This window comes from Dendrobates tinctorius, unplaced genomic scaffold (genome assembly GCF_039654945.1).
Source record: "Dendrobates tinctorius isolate UK_male_01 unplaced genomic scaffold, ASM3965494v1 ptg000031l, whole genome shotgun sequence".
Classification (NCBI taxonomy): domain Eukaryota; kingdom Metazoa; phylum Chordata; class Amphibia; order Anura; family Dendrobatidae; genus Dendrobates; species Dendrobates tinctorius.
The window spans coordinates 16,742,077-16,763,179 of NW_027361699.1; the positions used below are offsets into that span (position 1 = coordinate 16,742,077).

At 43.7% G+C, this 21,103-nt stretch overlaps 1 protein-coding gene across 41 annotated transcripts in view; it reads left to right on the forward strand.

Annotated features, from left to right (window-relative positions):
* Positions 1-21,103, forward strand: part of PTPRD (protein tyrosine phosphatase receptor type D) — a 2,878,718-nt gene that overhangs the window by 2,828,669 nt on the left and 28,946 nt on the right. For all 41 annotated transcript variants that reach the window (XM_073572185.1, XM_073572197.1, XM_073572187.1 and 38 more), the window contains one exon: positions 7,445-7,599. In XM_073572185.1, the coding sequence (XP_073428286.1) occupies positions 7,445-7,599 (155 nt within the window). The remainder of the gene's footprint in view (positions 1-7,444; positions 7,600-21,103) is intronic.

Here is a 21,103-nt window from a genome sequence, read left to right on the forward strand (position 1 = left end):
AGATTTTGGAGAGCTTTTTGTTCCAAACTGGGAATTCAGTTATGTTTCGCCTCTGCATTTCATCCTCAGACCAATGGGCAGACTGAGAGAACAAACAAGACTTTGGAATCCTATTTGAGATGTTTCATATCTGCTGATCAGGATGACTGGGTCTCATTTTTGCCCTTGGCCAAATTTGCGCTAAACAATAGGGCTAGTTCTGCCACTTTGTCGCCCTTTTTCTGTAATTTTTGGTTTCATTCTCGATTTTCTTCAGGGCAGGTGGAATCTTTGGCCTGCCCAAGTGTGGACTCTGTGGTAGAGAGAATGCAGCAGATTTGGGACCAAGTGGTGGATAAGTTGTCCCTCTCTCAGGAAAAAGCCCAACGGTTTTCCAACCGGCATAGGACCATTGGTCCCCGGTTTAAAGTGGGTTATATGCTTTGGTTGTCTTCAAAGAATATTCCTATTAAGGTTGCGTCTCCAAAATCCAAGCCAAGATTCATTGGACCTTATAAGAGTTTGGAAATCCTTAATCCCATTTCTTTCCGTTTGGCTCTTCCAGTTACGTTTAATATTCATAACGTGTTTCATAAATCTTTGTTGAAGAGGTTTTTAGAGCCAGTAGTTCTCATGGCGGCACCTCCTGACCCTGTATTGGTTAAAGGTAATTTGGAATATGAGGTAGAGAAAATATTGGATTCTCGTTTGGCTAGACGGAGACTCCAGTACTTGTTCAAATGGAAGGGATATGGCCAGGAGGATAATTCTTGGGTCTCTGCTTCTGACATTCATGCCGAAAGATTGGTTCATGCTTTTCACCGGGCCCATCCTGACCGGCCTGGTGGTGTGGATGAGGGTTCGGTGACCCCTCCTCAAGGGGCGGTACTGTTGTGAATTCTCTCTCTGGCTTCCCTCTGGTGATTATTGAAGGTACTGGAGCTGGTCAGATTGACAGAGGGGTTGCGATTTCTCTTTCTGGGCTCCCTCTGGTGGTTACTGGAGGTAGTGGAGCTGATCTGATTGACAGAGGCTTGCCACTTGATAATGAGGAAGACGATTGGAGATCTGGGGTTTCAGATTGGAATTTAAGACAGCCGACTCCCTCTATCCCTGCTGGTGATTTTCTTCCTGTGCCTCCTGAGGTCTGATGTCTCCTGCTCTGTCCCTGCATGTTCAGCTAAGTGGTTCATTTGCTACTCTGTTTGCATTTGATCTGGTTTTGTCTGTCTCTGCTTTGTGCGGGTCAGCCAGCTCCGGCTGGGGCTGTGCTGAATCACTGCCCATATGTTACTGCTTGTGCCAGTTTGTTTTGTCCACTGTTATATTGGTCTCTTTTTGCTTTGCTTTCAGAATATATCAGAGTGCTGATATAGTGGGGGCGAAGTCGTGCAACTTCAGTGTTTTTTGTGCATCAGACATGTTGGACTTTTGCAGGTTTTTTTGCGTGTTTGCAGACAGTGTCTTTCCTTTCCTGTCCTGTCTAGTCAGTGTGGGCCCCATCGTTTGCTCAGTCTATTTTTCTGCCTGCGTTTGTGTTTTCATCTTGTCTCATTGACAATATATGTTTGGGGGCTATTTATTCCTTTGGGGTCTGCTCCGGGGCAGTTTAGATTTCCCCTTTCTTGCTTTAGGCTTCGTTATCTCTCCGGCTGTGCCAAGGCATCTCGGATCATCGTAGGTACGCTCCACGGCTACTGCTAGTTGTGTGGACAGGATCAGGGGTCTGCAATCCGCTTAGTTACCAACCTCTCTGGTTTTCTGTGGCTTAGCCTGGGCCTGCTGTCCTCCTCGGTGATCCATTCATAACATCTCCCATTCTTCTCCGGCTGCAGAGGAGGCTGCTCAGCAGACTCGTCTATCCCGGCGCTCTGCTCAGACCAGCTCTGTGGGTTTGGTTGCTGCTGCCACCTCTGGTCCAGCTATAGCAACGCATGCTGATCAGCAGCGAGCTACTCCAGGGAATAAGTCCTCCTTTCGGTCCACTGAGCATGCCCGTGGGACGATCTCTGATTGGAGATCGGAGGTCACATGCTCAGGTCCTTCTCCAGCTCGGATTGGACCATCAGAAAGGTCAGGAAGGTCCCAGAAGAACGCTGCTATAAAAGGTTTGTATGGCCGCTCAGCCATGCACTAGAATAGACTGCATTACCAGACTATGAGGAGTGAGTGTTGTATGCATGTATGAATGGCTCTGGTGAATGACTCATTAAGAAACCCCTGCCCTTGGTACACATGTGTTGTGCAGCCTAGCCTGTTGAGCGCCCAGGCTTAGGTGTAGGTAGAGGCAGAGTCTGAGACTGGCATCAGTGTCCACCGGTGGCACTGCACGCCATGGTGCACGTGCTCGACACTCCACCATAGTCAGCGTCTATAGTGGCATCCGCAGGTGCGACGCCACGCGCCCAGAAGGTCTAGAGGAACTCTGAACCCGTGTCCTTGGGGCAGAGTTCTGTGACAGCATTCTGTGCACTCCCTTGCCGAGCTCTGTGAGCTTTAAACAGGCTCTGGCATTTATGCTGTGCGGTAGTGCGGCTCTGTGAAGCAACAGAGTCTGCCCCTGTTCACACGGGTGACGCTAACCCGCGTGTGTTTTTCTATTGTACCGCCATATAGCGTCCGCCATTACTGAGCAGCAGTTTACCACCCCTGCACGGTGGACCCCGGTCTGCGAACGCACCTTATTACCATCCTTTAATATTTGGTGCGTTCCGCCAGCCCTAACAGTATCCACCAGACTTTTGCACAACACAACTGATGGTCCCAACCCCATTTATAAGGCAAGAAATCCCACTTATTAAACCTGACAGGACACACCTCTGAAGTGAAAACCATTTCCGGTGACTACCTCTTGAAGCTCATCAAGAGAATGCCAAGAGTGTGCAAAGCAGTAATCAAAGCAAAAGGTGGCTACTTTGAAGAACCTAGAATATAAGATATATTTTCAGTTGTTTTACACTTTTTTGTTAATTATATAATTCCACATGTGTTAATTCATAGTTTTGATGCCTTCAGAGTGAATCTACAATTTTCATAGTCATGAAAATAAAGAAAACTCTTTGAATGAGAAGGTGTGTCCAAAAGCACTGTGTATATATGTGTGTGTGTATATATATATATATATATATATATACTGTATATTGTAACACATCTCCACTATCTGTGGACGGGGAGTACTCACTTGGCTGGGAGTCCATTCAGTTTATTAATACACAGCATAAACGGAATCTCAGGTACTTGGTAACATGCATCACTCTGTGCACCGTCCGGCCACCTTTTGGCCTCATAGAAACCACGGTCCTTGCTGAGCCCGGTGTGCCTAACACAGATTAGTGTCCAATGACTCTCTGTGACGACTGCACAGGTTCCTGGATACCTCTTATCCTCAGAGGCGTCCTCTCCGGAGGTATATCCCCCAATCGTCCCCACTCTGGCTCAGACTATCCAGCACTGCCGCCCGGACACAAACACACAGGCGCCATCTTGGGTGTTCAGACACACCCCCTTGACTGGAGTATGTAGGTGACTGAACCCACCTATCTCTCCAAGTCACCTGGAAGCCTTCCCAATGTATAGCAAAACCCTCAGCAGCAGAACTGCTGAGCAAAACAAGCCAAGGCTTCCATCACAGGGCCACCCATCTCTGTGATACTTACCGCCCTTTAACCACATTACCAGTCGCCATACCACTAGAGATATATATATACACACACACACATATATTGTGACGTAGCGATCACTAAGCGGGTTGGGATACACTCACTTGGCAGCGATATTTGAACAGCAACAGTTTCTTCCATGTAAACATCACATAACTGACATACAGTCCATTCTCTTAGCAGATACATCTGCACACTTTGTAGAAACGTGTCTGACCATTTCAACTATGGTTATGTCTGACACCCATCGGTCCACACAATTCCCTCTGGGTTACCTACTAAACAGATTTTCAGGCTTCACAGGTTGGCTTTATGTTGGTCCTGTCACTTGTCCAGACCCTCATTAGCTTCCTGGACTTTCAGGGCTTCAGCCAGCTCCAGACTCACACATGGCCCTTTTTTCCCCCTCCATATGGTGCAACCAGGAAGCATATAAGACCTTTCTGACATCACAGGAGCACAACCACTGGGAGGTATGTGGTTAACCAGCCCCACCCATCACTTTCTGGTTAACCCTTAAATTCAGCCCTAATCAAATATACAGCTTTGTGGGACAATAAGACCCAGCAAACTGTCCTGGATTTAGATCGCAGCAGACCTCTGTCTGTGCGATACATACCTGTCTCTCACGATACAACTAGTTGGTACATCAAATGCATGCATATACAGTGTGTATGTGTGTGTGTGTATATATATATATATATATATATATATATATATATATATACATATTAAAAGGAATGTTATATATTTTCTCACTCTTCATACAGGGGGAAATAAGTATTTGATCCCTTGTGGATTTTGTAAGTTTTCCCACTGACAAAGATGTGAACAGTCTATAATTTTAAGGATAGGTTAATTTTAACATTAAGAGTAGAATATCAAAAATAATGCAAAAAATCACATTTTATAAATTATATAAATTTATTTGCATTTTGATGTGAGAAATAAGTATTTGATTCCTCTGGCAAACAAGACTTAAAGCTTGGTGGCAAAACCCTTGTTTGCAAATCATCTCTAAATCATTAAGATTTTGAGGCTGTTGCTTGGCGACTCGGAGCTTCAACTTCCTCCATAAGTTTTCTATCAGATTAAGGTCTGGAGACTGGCTAGGGCACTCCATGACCTCAATGTGCTTCATTTTGAGCTTCTCATTTGTTGCCTTGGATGTATGTTTTGGGTCATTGTCTTCCTGGAAGACCCAGCCACGACCCATTTTTAATGTCCTGGCAGAGGGAAGGAGGTTGTCACTCAGGATTTTATGGTATATGGCTCCATCCATTCGCCCACTGATGCGGTGAAGTAGTCCTGTGCCCTTAGCAGGGAAACACCCCCAAAATACAATGTTTCCACCTCCATGCTTGACAGTGGGGACGGTGTTCTTTTGGGTCATAGGCAGCATTTCTCTTCCTTCAAACACGGCGAGTTGCGTGAATGCCAAAGAGCTCAATTTTTGTCTCATCTGACCACAGCACCTTCTCCCAATCATTAACAGAATCATCCTGGTGTTCATTGGCAAACTTCAGACAGGCCTGCACATGCGCCTTCTTGAGCAGGGGACCTCGCAGGCACTGCAGGATTTTAAACATTTATGGCGTAATGTGTTACCAATGGTTTTCTCTGTGACTTTGATCCTAGCTGCCTTGAGACCATTAACAAGTTCCACACGTGTAGTTTTAGGCTGATCTCTCACCTTCCTCATGATCAAGGATAGCCCACGAGGTGAGATTATGCATGGTACCCCAGATCGATGTCGATTGACAGTCATTTTGTATTTCTTCCATTTTCTTACTATTGCACCAACAGTTGTCTCCTCACTCAGTGCCTTACGTATAGTTTTGTAGCCCATTCCAGCTTTGTGCAGGTCTATGATCTTGTCCCTGACATCCTTATAAAGCTGTTTGGTCTTGCCCATGCTGTGGAGGATAGAGTCTGACTGATTAACTGAGTCTGTGACAAGGAGTTTTTTTATAAAGGTAACTATGTAAAACAACTGTTGTTAATGCAGGTAAGGAGTTGACTACGAGCGTCTAACTGGTCTGTAAGAGCCAGAACTCTTAATGGTAGGGGATCAAATACTTATTTCTCACTGCAAAATTCAAATTTATATAATTTATACAATGTGATTTTTTGGATTTTATTTTTGATATTCTATCTCAATATGAAAACGAACCTACCCTTTAAATTATAAACTGTTCCTGTCTTTGTCAGTGGTCAAACCTACAAAATCAGCAAGGGATCAAATACTTATTTCCCCCTACTGTACACGGGCACTATACATTTAAGAAACTTTGAATAAATTGATAGAACAACTGAATAATCTATTTTATCAGAGAATTACACTTCTTTCTCCACTTATGAGCCACTTCTCCATCTGGCTCCTCAACTCGTTAGTCATTCTTGAAAAACAGCAAATCTCTGTCTTGCTCAAAACAAAACAGAATGCCAGCATAGTAAGGTGTCACTTTACAGTGCATACTGAACTTTATAGAGAGGGAAGAATGAGGCAAAGCCAATGACAGAGCCAGATCCAAACACAGAAACACATTGTGGTTCAGCTTTTAAGCAGGTATATTGGCTAATGCTAGAACTGGATTCATAGCAACACTGCTCAGTACTGCTGTATAAGTAGGCTAAAGAGACAGGAAAATCATAAACAGTCAAGTGACCCTGTCTACAGTCACGATACTAAGTATAGATTATGTGCAGGAAGAGCAAACCAGAACTTATGAAGATTGTGCAGAGCTTAAATTACCTGAAAGCTGTTGTGCCTTTTACTATGTTCATGTGTCGGTTTCCCCCTGGTATTTTGGGTAATTTTACTCACCAGTAACAAGTTCAGTATGTATTTTTTCACACATATGTGCACAACTCTTTATAGTTATGTGTGCATCTTTATTTTTATAGTTACATTTTTTTGTCCTGTAAGCTGTGGTACCCTCTCTATTTGACTGGACACTGTCTTCACCATGCATTCCTTATAAGTCAAAATCCGCCAAAAGGACGAAAGAATTTCGGGTTAAATCAGTGTCTGGAGGATCCGCCAGAGAAAAAAACGTTGCAAGCTCCGTTTTGAAATCTTTGAGGATGGTGACGGACAGCAACTTTTGGCGGATCCGCAAAAAAAACGGATGCAACGGACGGCAATCCGCCTATAATGGAAGTCAATGCGGAAAAAAAGGATCCTCAAAAGAAAATTGCGGATCCGTTTTTTTCAAAACCTGGCGGATTGTGACTGATTGTAAAAAACTGAAGTGTGAAAGAGGCCTAATATGCACTTTTTTGTAATTTTTTATTTATTATTAATAAACATCATGTTTTAGAATGAAATGGTTTTCTGTGCTTCTTCTTCTCTTATAAGTTGTGGTCAATACTGCTGTGTAATTACCGCCATGACTTTGCTGTTTCTGTCTGTGTCCTACTTATGGAAGAATAACAGGGCAGGAGTCCCTTTCTTTGTGTGCATTACATGAGACCAGTTACTTTTTCTCCAACTAGCTCAGTTAGTCGCAAACCTGCAAAGGGTAAAACAACGCATTGATACAAGTCATATCATGGCCAAAACTAGTGTTATTCCTTATGTACTTCCTTATATTTGACAATTTTTTCTAAGAGGTTATATGAAAGCATAGATACCTTTTTATTGTTAACACGCAGTATGTCATCTAGTGTAATCAAAGATGCTCTTCAACTTTCAATCTATAGCATTTTACTTTCTCACATACTGGGTAGAACACTCTTAACGTTATTATTATTCTTTTGATAATCTATGTATCTACAGTAAAGCTTTTGTCTCTATTTTACAGAATGGATCAAGTGAAAAGCGAGAAGTCAGACAATTCCAGTTTACGGCATGGCCAGATCATGGTGTTCCAGAGCATCCAACACCTTTTCTAGCATTTTTGAGAAGAGTGAAAACATGTAATCCTCCAGATGCAGGACCCATGGTTGTACACTGCAGGTATAATGCTTGATCATTAAAGGAGTTAATGTAATTTCCTATATTTTGCCTACAGGTAGACCATCAAACATTCTACCAATTGTCTGCAGACTAAAATGTGACTGAAATGCAGTGCTCTTCATGGAAGGTATATTCTATACATATCACATCTAAAGCGTTTAAAGCAAACCTGTCACCTGTTTTGGCCGCTATAAGATGCGTCCTACCTTTCAGGGCTCATCTACAGCATTCTATAATGCTGTAGATAAGCCCCCGATCCGACCTGAAAGATAAGAAAAATAAGTCTTCTTATACTCACCCGGGGGGGGGTGCAGTCTGGTGTGGTCTGGTCTGATGGGTGTCACTGGTCCGGGTCTAGCGCCTCCCATCTTCTTGCAATCCTGCCCTCCTGTTTGCTTCATCGCTCCCCGGCATTGCGCTCCTGCGCGCACGTACTTATCTGCCCTATTGAGGGCAGAGCGAAGTACTGCAGTGCGCAGGTGCCAGGAAAGGCTAGAGAGGTCCAGCACTTGTGCACTGCAGTACTTTACTCTGCCCTTTTGTGTTATATGGGTTCTCTTTAATAAATAACCCCTTTTATGGCATCTTAAATTGTAGACATTTATATATGTACCTAATCAGAGCCCACGGATGACAGTTCAATTTTAAAAATATGCAGTAAAATGTATACTATTATAAGAAGATGTGTCCAGCTCAAATTTCCTGTATAACACCAACCAGACAAAGAAGCCATGAAATATTTTTTTGAGGTTGCATTTTTTTTAAGGATTTTGAAGCTGTTTTACAGTTAGGGCAAGTATTATCTAAAGAATAATATCACAGTTTGGTGAGAGTTTGACTTTCAGCTTCTTTCCAACATCTGTTTTTACTTTGACTGTACAGTATGGCTGTGCAGTAAGCTGTGTCGTCTGCATGAATTCATGTAATGGGCTATTATATTTGTGGGCACACACGGCATCAGCGAGCCTTTGTTTACCGATCAGATGTTTGTATAAGGTAGATGAGATCTTATGGCTGCACTTCTTTTGTGTGCTAACGGATTTTGTTATATGAAAGCCAGCAGCTGTCCTCAGTGAATTCTGAATGAAAATTACTGGTGGAGAAAAGAATTTGACCATCTGCAGGAAATGTAAAAATGTTTTTATAACCCAATAACGGGGATCTGGACAGGAGTACAACTGAGCTTTCCCAGCTGTACCTATATCCCTTACACTTATATGTCCATACAATATCCTGAAACATGTCATGCTCTGCTGGGATTGAAACTATTTGGGCTGAGACCAAAATCAGGTCATTATTTTCAACAAAAATAATCATCACACAATTGTTTAACTGTATTAAATTGCGTAAAAGCAACACTATGTAAGATTTGGTAAGTGTGTTAGCAACAGATGGTGGATACAGCAATCCTTAAAATACACATGCAAAGAAAGCAAGTAAGAAAGCTGTAAAGTAAAATATGTTCCCTTAGAGTCCCCTAGACGAGATCTACGTTAGTGTTGGCCCGGGCCAGTCTTTAAAGGGTAATGAATATTCTCTGCCTCCCCAGATAACGCTAGCAGTAACTACACCACAGAGGAAATGCTGATGCAAGTGGCCATTTCTGATTGACAGTAGGACTTAAATGAAATATATCTGATTTATGACTTCACTGACTTCAGAATATTACATCTGATAAATAAAGTGAGAATTAACCAGCTTTCCTACGTACAGTAACAGCTCAGTATTATTTATGGAAAGGTTCAGATGTAAGCTACATCTGTTAACTGTATTCATTGTATTGTTTTGGATCTATTTTTGACCTGTACCATGTGTAACTGTTGATTTACGATAATACCACTATGGATTCCGACTGGACCACTTTGTTGAAAATTGTACATCGATCAAAAAAGAAATCTTATTGAGGAGGCGGAAACAGAAAAAATGAGAAGTATTTTATAGTCTGGCCATTAAAAAGAACATACCGTACTTCCATATTAAAAATCCAAATGTGCCCCCTAATAAGAAAGGTGCATATGACCACACTACAGTTCTAGGATATACACTGACAAGCAAAAATGGTAACTATATTTTGAACATTTGAATGTCAGTGTCATGATCCAGGATGGGGTTTGTCTTTGGCCCGTCCTGGTCAGACAGGGGTTAATTGTTTCTGCCTCTCTCTGGCAGAGGGTGGCTATTTAATGCTCACTTGACCTAGGTCTGGTGTCAGTTATACTCCTGCCCTCGGCTGAGTTAGTTGACCTCGTGCGTACGTGTGCCTTGTGCCTGATATCTTGCTTGCTTGTTTGGTTTTGATCTGGTTCTGTCCCTGTTACGAGTTCTGCGTGTCCCTCTTGTACTGCGCTACCTCTCTGTGTATGACCCTCTGCCTGTGACTTGACTATTCTCTGCTCGTCCCTCTGGTACCGCACAGCCCTCTCAGTGTACGAACACTCGCTTGTCTGACCTGCGTTTTCCTCTCCTCTACTACAGTTTCCCTGCAGTAGGTACATTACATCATCTACAGCAGTAGGACGCTAAGCCCTGCCCCCTGCAGTCACATGATAGTAGGTCCTGGGACTCCTTACTATTTTCAGTGCCGCAGGTCCTGTCTGCTTGAACCATCACTACAGTGTTGGACCACGTGCTCTCCCATAGTGTGGGTAAGTCACCCTGCTCTGCGTGGCAGTTTGCCGACGCTGACAGGGTCCTGACATTAGAGTCCTGACAGTCAGGCTCCATATCTCACCATCCACTACTGCTTTGAACTTGATACTAACATCATTGTATAGACAATCATCTTGAGTATCTCATGCATAAATTTGACTTGCAATTATTTAGCATATGATTAGTTATGCAGAATCTTGCTATGTCACTGCGTTGTTACTGTTTTGATCCCGGTGGTGGAAAAATCTTTTTCTTCCTGTATACTACAAATTACATCGTGTTCAGACATTCCATAATAGCTCACTGTGTTATTAAGTTGATTCCCAAGCGAAAGGTCACTGGTTCAAATTGAAGAGCAGGCATGAAGAAAATTTCCCAAGAAAAGGGAAACAGCATCATCCAGCTCATTGATAGCGGTCTCTCAGCCACGGAAATTGCCAAACTATATCATGTGAGTTCCATGACAATTGGAATAATATGAATTGAAGTATGTCCATCCAGTCAGAAGCCAAAAGGTGGACGCCCACGCAAAAGTCAACAAGTTGGCTCATCGCAAGGTCTATCAGTTCTGGCGCGACAAACAGCAGAGGTAGCTCGTATGCTTCGTCATAGTGAGATCATGGACATACATGCAAGCCCCGTGCAATGCATGTTACACAAGCTGGAATTGTGGCCCCCAAAAAGGTGACAATACCTCAACTTCAATATCGTCATAAGAAGCGTTGGCTCGAGTTTGCGAAAAAGTTCAGAAAATTGGAAACGAGTGATTTGGAGCAATGGGACGAAAGTCAATAGACTAGGCTCTGATGAGTGCAATTGGGTCTGGAAGAAACAAGGAAAAAGGGGCTATTGGATCGAGAAATTGTGAAGGAACTGTCAAGTTCAGTGGAGGAAGCCTGATGATATGGGGTGGTTTCACAGCCAAAGGCATTGGATGGATATTTGACCAGGATCGATGGTGGTCTCAATGCTGAGCTATATATGAGTATCCTACAAGACAAGTACACTCGAGTACTATGGGTATGAAAAGAGAAGTGAAGAGAGCTGGGATCAGATTTCGGTAGAGACATGTTTGAATCTGATTGAGAGCATGCCCAGAAGGATTCAGGTGGTGTTGAAAGCTAAAGGTGGATTTACAAAATACTGACAAAATAATCCAAATTTAAATTTAGATTTTTAGGAGCAAAACAGTAAGAATGCAGTGACATGACAAGAATCTGCATAACTAGTCATATAATAATTAGTTGCAAGTTAAATTTATGTATGATATAGCCAAGAAGATTGGCTATAAAATGATGGCAGTCTCACAATCGAAGCAGTAGTGGATAGTGAGATATAGAGCCTGAAAGTCAAAAGTTCAAAACATTGTTACCTATTTGCTTGTAATGTATAGAATTTGCTTACTTACCTGCTTTTTTCAGGCCTGTAATAAATGACTACTTCAACCTTGGGCCAGTGTTCCGCTCCATTTTTTTAAATAATGTACAGCATGTGAAGAGGGCTGTTCTTTAGTTTCAACCAGGCAGTGGAATATCTAATGGGGTTGTAGAGGTGATAATTTGGGCCTGCTCAAGGTTTTCCTCTGCCTGATAAAGAAATGAACAAGTGCTACTGGAACCACTTCTTTGTGGTGCCCATTACAGCTTTAAGAGCTTCCTTTTCTTTAACATGCCTTAGAAATTAAAAAAACTGTATGGCTTCCCCAAAACTGATATAAAAAAAATATTGACTTTATTCAGTGGAAACAGATGCTTGAAAATTATACTAGCCTAACTGGGCTTCTAAAGGGAACCTGTCACCAGGTTGAAGTGGCCACTTTTTGCTCATATTTTATTTCTGTTGCTCTTTTAATTATTCTTTTTTTGCATGTTTGTTCTTGTTTGTTTTTTATTTTAGATTTTAAATCCGCCATACGGTTCCAGACATATGGACCTTTTTTAGTGCTAAATTTTCTTGTCTTTTTTGTCTTTACCAAAGGGTTAGTGCTCATATGGTAATAATGTTGAGTCTCCTAAAAACACTCCCCTGGAGAATCATTTGAACCATGCCCCGTGGAAAAGCACAAAAATTAACACTAAATAAAAGGGTCCATATGTCTGGAACTGTCTGATGGATTGAAAAAAAAAACAAATTATTCAGGGGAGCAGCAGAAATAAAATAAGAGCAACAACTGGCTACTTTTTACCTGGTGACAGATTGTCGTTAAACACTAGCGAGCTATTTGAAGACCATGTTTCAAAACTTACGGAGCTAAAGGGATTGTTGTACACAATATGTCCACGTTCTATCAGCTGTATAAAGATGGCGAGAGTTCAGTACATTAGTAAAGTATGAGCATTGTTGCTGAAGATTCTCTATAACGTCTTGCACTTTATATACAATCTTATTAGACATGCGTGCTTAGTAGGGATGAGCGAGAATAGAGTAACATAGTTTTGAAGGCTGAAGGAAGACCTTATGTCCATCTAGATCAGCCTATTTTTAGTGCAGCTGTTCTGCATTGTTGATCCTGGGGAAGGCAAAAAACCCACAGAGTAGAAGCCAATTTTCTCCATAGGGAAAAAATTCCTTCCCCTAAGCTGGGTCAACCATCTACCTATAATATTCTGTTTTTCGTTACCTTCTATACTGTTACTCACAAGAAAAGCATCCATTCCTTTCTTAAATTCATTCAGTGAGTTGGCCATCACCACTTCCTCAGGAAGAGAATTCCAGAGCCTCACTGCTCTTACCGTGAAGAACCCTCTTCTATGCTGATGCAGAAATTGTCTTTCCTCCAAACGAAGAGAATGCCCCCTTGTTCTTGTCACATTCCTTGGTACAAACAGTTCATTGGAGAGATCTCTGTATTGCCCTCTGATATACTTGTACATATATATTAAGTCTCCCCTAAGTCTTCGCTTTTCTAGAGTAAATAGACCTAATTTTGATAACCTTTCTTGGTATTGTAGTGAACCAACTCCATTTATCATTTTAGTAGCCCGCCTTTGAACCCTTTCAAGTTCAGTAATGTCTTTCTTGAGCACTGGCGTCCAAAATTGCACACAATACTCCAAGTGTGGTCTGACGAGTGATTTGTACAGAGGGAGAATTATGTTTTCATCTCGTGTCCCCAGACCTCTTCTAATGCATCCCATGACCCTATTTGCTTTGGTGGCAGCTGCCTGACACTGGGCACTCCAATTTAGTTTCTTATTGACTAAGATGCCCAAGTCTTTTGCCATGTCTGATTTCCCCAGCAGTTTCCCATTTAGTAAGTAATTCTAGCATCTGTTTCTCCTTCCCATGTGCATAACCTTACACTTATCTGTGTTAAACCTCATTTGCCATTTTTCAGTCCAATTCTCCAATTTACTCAAATCTGTCTGTAGTTGCAAACTGTCCTCCTTTGTGTTAACTGCCTTACATAGTTTTGTATCATCTGCAAATACTGATATTTTACTGTGTAAGCCATCCACTAGATCATTAATAAATATATTAAATAGTAGGGGGCCCAATACAGAACCCTGTGGTACCCCACTAGTAACCCTGGCCCAATCTGAGTATGCACCATTAATAACCACCACTGTTTGTTTTCTATCACTAAGCCAGCTACCTACCCATCTACACATATTTTTCCCTAGCCCAAGCTTTCTCATCTTACTTACCAATCTTTTATGTGGGACAGCGTCAAATGCTTTAGAGAAGTCGAGATAAATGACATCCAATGATTCTCCTTGGTCCATTTGAGAGCTTACATCCTCATAGAAGCTGATCAGGTTAGTTTGACAGGAGCGATTCTTCATAAATCCATGTTGATATGGAGTTAAACATTTATTAACATTGAGATATTCCATAATGGTATCCCTTAGAAACCCTTCAAAAATTTTACCCACAACAGATGTTAAGCTTACCGGCCTATATTTTCCAGGTTCCCTTTTACACCCCTTTTTGAATATTGGTACCACATTTGCTTGCCGCCAAATAAAAGGAACAGACCCTGTGTGATGAAGGTCAGCATACGCTGAGTCGTTCTTCTTAGAAAGAGTGGACCCTCTGGGCTGTGGCACCCACCCACTTAGGGCGAGCTGACCTAATGAGAACCACCCCCTATACAGGGAGTGTCAGGGGCAAGACCAAGGGGGTGAGCCACCACGGCAGCTGGACCAGACGGCCGGCTCAGGGAAACAAGACAAGGCAAGACGAGTCATTAATTCAAAGACTTCAGGTACAACAGGTGCAAAACGTGAACACACAGAACATAAGACAAGGTGCGTGCAAGGGCACGCCGAGGTCCAAGACTTGAGGAACTCTTCAGGGTGCAACAGGAGCAAACGTGAACACACAGAGTTCATGAAACAGGGTGCGTGCAATGGCACGCCGAGGTCCAGGCATGGAACGTGCAGATGGTACACGGACATCGGACTCCGGACAACAGTCCACGATCAACCAGGGCATCAGGGTCTGTAGCTCAGAGGGTAATCGGCAGGATCCGGACATCCGGAAGTTAGCCAGGATTCCATGCAAGGAAACAAGAGAGTTAGTGACATGGTGCGTGTCAACGGACACGCCAGGATCAGGTTCACAGGACAGAGACCTATGCATGCCGAGGGGCATGCCAGGGATGGGTCAGGTTCACAGGACGGTGGCCTGCGCATGCCAAGGGACATGCCAGGGACGGGTCAGGTTCACAGGACGGTGGCCTGCGCACGCCAAGGGGCATGCCAGGGAGAGGCACAAGGTACGGTGGCATCGGAATCCAAATGCTGGCATCGACCGACAGGGTCCAGGTATCTGGCTACGGACATCAGCTCCGGACATCAGGCCGCAGTCATCTAGGTCCGGACCTCTGGCAGCAGTCGGCAGGTTATGGAATCCGGCAGGCAAACTAGGGTACAGAAAGGAGCAAAAGAGAGAAAAAGGCTTTGTGCAAGAGTAGCACGAAAAGGCACAGTGCGAGAACCAGCGTGATTGCAAGGGAGCACAGAGACCACGGCTGGGAGCACCGGCAGGTGGTACTGACGATGGCAGTTGCAAGCGGGCACGACTAGAGGCAGCACCGCTGCGGGGCCACGCAGCCAGACCACTATAGCACTGGACTGGGCACGGCTGGGGCACACAGGCGAGCACGGCTAGAGGCGGCACGGCTGCGGCACACCAGGTAGGCACAGGCGACCAGGCACGTGCACAGAGGCACTGAGCCACAAGGCAGGGCTAGGCAAAGACACAGAACAGAGACGCATACAACCAGTACGGCAAAGCCTAGTGCGAAATGTGCAAGGCGCACAAAACATCAGGGACAATACAAAGAGCGAGGCAGAGACCTGCGCATGCAAAGAGCAAGACAGGGACAGTCTAGCAGCGGAGCGTAGGCCGAAGCCCAGAGCCGGGCCAAGGAAGGACCTTGGGACTAGACAGGATACACAGACGAGGCAGAGTCCTGCGAGTGCAGAGAGGCACGCCAGGCACAGGCGAGGCAGAGTCCTGCGCGTGCAGAGAGGCACGCCAGGGACAGGCGAGGCAGAGTCCTGAGCGTGCAGAGAGGCACGCCAGGGACAGGCGAGGCAGAGTCCTGCGCGTGCAGAGAGGCACGCCAGGGACAGGCGAGGCAGAGTCCTGCGCGTGCAGAGAGGCACGCCAGGGACAGGCGAGGCAGAGTCCTGCGCGTGCAGAGAGGCACGCCAGGGACAGAGACGGAGGCAGGGTACCTGAAGCCACAAAGCAGTGCAAGACATGACACAAGGACAGAAACACGGAACAGAAGAAGAGCAAACAAGGACTACAAGGCAAAGCAGAACAGGGACAGAACATGGCACGAAGGACAAACACTAGATAAGACAAGAGACAGAATACGAGCACGGAGCGTGTGCAGAGATGCACGACAGAGCAGAGTGCAAGGGCACAGAATAGAGGGAATGCCCCACAGACCAAGCAGCCATGCAGGGACACCACACAATACTCAGGCCCAGAGCATAGGAAGGGGCGGCTTGATATAGGGCATAGCACCTCCTCTTCCAGGTCAGGACCAGGGGAGCACTTCCGGGTTCAGATCCACAGGATAACAGCGTAGTCACATGATTGGAGTTCCAGACATGACAAGACGACTGCAGAATCCGTGCTGAAACCTAGACAGGTCACATGATCAGAGTTCTAGACATGACGAGATGATTACCAAACCAGACAGTGCAGGATCTTTAGGAAACGTCACATGATCAGCGTTTCAGACATGACGAGATGATTGCAGAACCAGACAGTGCAGGATTCTAGGAAAGGTCACATGATCAGCGTTTCAGACATGACGAGATGATTGCAGAACCAGACAGTGCAGGATCCAGGCAGGGACACATGAGCAAGGATTCTAGACAAGACGAGAAGATCACAGAAGGCAGAGCAGAAACGCAGGCATCCTGCAGCTCAGACATGAGGTGAGTGTGAACACTGCTCTAGGGAACATGCAGGATAGCAGGCAAGATATGCGCATGCACATCGCTCCAGGAGTTCTTGAGACAAAACAGACATGGCAGACATGACACCCTGTTTCTATAGAGTCTTTAAATATATGGAATAGAGGCCTGTCTGTCACATTACTTAACTCCCTTAATACCCGAGGGTAAATGCCATCAGGGCCTGGTGATTTGTCAATTTTAATCTTACTAAGGCGGTTCTGCACTTCTTCCTGGGTTAGGCAGGTAATACTTAATGGGGAGTTTACATGATCACTCTGCATTTCCCCTGGCAAATCCTTTTCCTGTGTGAACACTGTTGAGAAAAAAGTATTTAAAACATTTGCTTTTCCCACATCGCTCTCTATGATTTCACCCTCATTGTTCTTTAAAGGGCCGACACCATCAATTTTAATCTTTTTACTGTTTATATAATTAAAGAATAGTTTGGGGTTTGTTTTACTTTCCTTAGCAATGAGTCTCTCAGTTTCCACTTTTGCTAAATGTATTTGTTTTTTACACATTTTATTTTTTTCTCTATAACTTTTTAATGCTTCTTCATTGCCTTCTTGTTTTAGCTTCCTAAGTGCCGCCTTCTTGTTATTTATTGCCCTTTTTACATCCTTATTTAGCCACATTGGTGTTCTCCTGTTCCTAGCCCTTTTATTTCTGTACGGTATGGCTAGCTCGCAGTGGGTGTGTAAAACTCATTTAAATATTTCCCATTTATTTTCTGTGCTTCTATTTTTGAGGACATTGTCCCAATCAATTCGGCGAAGGTCCTCTCTAAGCTGATCAAACTTTGCTTTCCTGAAATTCAGCGTTTTCATAACCCCCTTCCAGGGCACCTTACTGAAGGACAAGTGGAATTGTATTATATTGTGGTCACTGTTCCCTAGGTGCCCATCGACTCGTACTTCTGTTATTTTATCTGGCCGGTTGCTTAAAATTAAGTCCAGAAGGGCTTGGGCCCTGCACAAGTTGTGGCAGATAATTATCCTTGGTTACTGACAGAAATTGGTTTCCTTTCTGAGATACGCAGGTTTCAGTTTCCCAGTCTATGTTGGGGTAGTTGAAGTCATCCATAATAATCACCTCATTGTGATTTGCTGCTTTGTCTATTTGTTTCAATAATACATTTTCAGTGGTTTCTGTTATATTTGGTGGCTTATAACAAACTCCTATGAGGATTTTATTACTTTTCTATCCTTGTATCTTCACCCATAGAGACTCCACCTCTTCATTTCCCTCTTCTATATCTTCTCTTAGTGTGGACTTTATATATAGACAGACTCCACTCCCTTTCCTTTTTTTTACGATCCTTCCTAAACAAATCATATTCTTGCAAGTTAGCCGCCCAGTCATAGCTGTCGTCTAACCATGTCTCAGTTATTTCTACTATGTCGTATTTTTCCTCATACTTTACCAACTCCAGATCTTCAATCTTATTGGTCAGGCTTCTTGCGTTGGTCAGCATGCTGGAAAGAAGTTTTGCTTCATTTTTTCTTAGCTTCCTTCTGAGTACCCTGTCTTGGGTCCTCTTTACCACATCTAGTATCCTTGATTAGTTTGTCCTTCTGCTGCATGTTCTCGTCTGCTGTTTTTCCTCCCATCCCCTCTTCTTCTAGTTTAAAGCCCTCCTGATGAGTGTGGCAAGTCTTCTGGCGAATGTGTGTTTCCCAGGTTTTGTGAGGTGTATCCTATTTCTTGCGAGAAGTCCATCGTAGAGGTAATTCACGCCATGGTCCAAGAATCCAAATCCTTGCTGCCTGCACCACCGCCGTCGTAGCCAGTTGTTCACCTCTAGTATCCTATTCCATCTTCTGATGCCATGGCCATCGACTGGGAGGATTGATGAGAAAACAACCTGTACGTTCCATTCCTTTATTTTCTTCCCCAGAATTTCAAAGTCTTCGCAGATAGTTGGTAGGTCATTTCTTGCCGTGTCGTTTGTGCCTACATGTATCAGTAGGAAAGGGTAGTCATCCTTGGATTTGAGGATAGTTGGTATCCTATTGGCCACATCCTTGATTTTTGCTCCTGGGAGGCAGCATACTTCTCGTGCGGTTATGTCCGGCCTGGGGATAGTTGCCTCCGTGCCTCTTAGTAGTGAGTCGCCCACAACTACCACTCTTTTCTTTCCGGACGCACTGCTTGTTGCTCGTGAGTGTTTTTGAGTGTCATTTGTTTCCGCTTTTGTTGACAGAGTAACTTTTGTTGATAGTGTGTCTTCTCTTGTAGATACGGTATCATCCTGAGCCGTGCCATTTTCGTTCTCCAGCATGAGGGCTTCATATTGGTTGCTAAGCTGTGTGGGTGATGACCACTTGATCCGTTTGCTTCTTTTCGTCACATGGCTCCACTTTTCAGCCTCTGTATGTGCTCTGAAGCTTTGAAGTATACTTGTTAGGATTCGGCACTCGGCGAGTAATGAGGTACTCGAATCCTGGCGAGTATTTCACTACTCTCCTCGCAATATTCGGCACAGCCTGCACAGTCCCCGCACAGTCGCCGCACAGCCCAGCACAGTCCCGCACAACCTGGCACAGTCCTGCACAGCCTGGCACAGTCACCGCACAGCCCAGCACAGTCCCGCACAGTCCACGCACAGTCCCGCACAGTCCCCGCACAGCCTGGCACTGTCCCCACACAGTCTGGCACAGTCCAGCACAGCCTGGCACAGTTCAGCACAGTCCCGCACAGCCCATTACTCACATTTCCCGTAGACTTACATTGGACTCGCTACTCGTTACAAGTACCCGAGTATTAGGAGCTACTTGTAACGAGTACAGCGAGTCCGAGTATTTCACTATTCGCTCATCCCTAGTGTTTAGTTTTTCCACAAATCTACAGTATTCAAAGACATTTAAAGCCGAAATATGTAAACTACTAATCCCCTATGTACTGTATTGATTTGCCAGAGTAACTTTGATATTTATGTTGTTTTGCGCTGGACAATTGACAAAGCCTGGGCTGTATATGAACAATGCGAGATTCCTCCTAGAGAAAGAATCATTACTATGCATACCAGACTTCGGTGAGACGACTTGTTAAAAATGATTACTGTGTGAAACAACAGTAATTCGAAACCCCAATCCCTATGGTTTTCTCCCTTAATGATCAGATAACAGTGACTAATGCCATTTCTGGGTTACTGCGGAAAAAGTGTAAATGTCATCCTGGTATGTCACATCTTATTATGTGAGATCTCTTTGAAGCCATTAGCAAAGGTATCAGTTAGCATTTTCATGGCTGCGCCAAGCAGTCTTAATTATGACACTGACTTGCGTGAATTCATATTAGAGCACTCGGAGGATCTGCACTTAATTAAGATGCTATTCTTTTCAGCTCCTGTTATCGTTTGATGAGTCTCTTTATTGGCCAAGTAACGCAAAGTAGTATTTAGCTTTGAAATTTCGAGTAAGAGTAAAAAGCATTTCGTTATGGAGGTTTTTTTTCTGATTAGCAAATTCCTGTCCATATGTTTTATGAGATCTAATAGATAATTAATGGAAAAGAAAATCTGGGAGTATTATAATAACCTATTACGTACACAGCTTTGTCAACTTACCACTGAAATAACAATGCTTCTTTGGAGGTGGAAATGGAGAATGCTTATTAAAATATGATGCATAGTTCATTCATTCTCCGTAGGATTATTTGTAAAGACGTTTGGCCCAGGCTCAAATTATTATTATTGCTAGGAGCTAGGGCTGTATTCATTTACAACATTTCAGCAATTCTACTGTAGGATATAATGTACATAAAAATCATGTTCTGAGCGACTGGTATATCCCCAATCTTTCATCTTTATGTTTTAGTTATGTCTTTGTGATATTCCAACAGTTATATTGCCCCCACCATAAAATGTCACTTGCCCGGTTTTATTTACTTTTGGGGCAAAAATATCCAGTTTTTGAAGGGTTAATCCAGTAACCAGAATCTCCCTCATTCCAGGTTCTTTGCAAGGCTCATCAGTGGTACCGGCAGTGGGTCAGTCTTCAGGCCTAGACTAATTTTCTGCACAATTTTTCTCAGATAGCAGAGCTATGTATTCAGAGCAGCATCACTCCCAAGTATGATGCCAAATAAGATTCCGTAATATGAAGCCTCTCTTTGCTGCAGTTGTATGTATAACGCCCAATTTTACCAACCCATAACCCCCCATCACACCCCTTCACCATTCTACTGAATGAGCATTAGTTATAGTCTGAAGGAAGAAATGCTTTTCCAATAACCTAATCCTGTCTGTTCCTATAATAGATGTCCACCTATATTTGTCCTTACCATAGCTCACTTCCAGTAGAAAAGAAAATAATACTTAGCACATAATATCAAGAAAATATCTGTTGGAGAACTTAGACACAGGATATATAGAAATAGATCTACCTACATATGATAGATTTCATGCACTATGACCACACTGTCGGGAG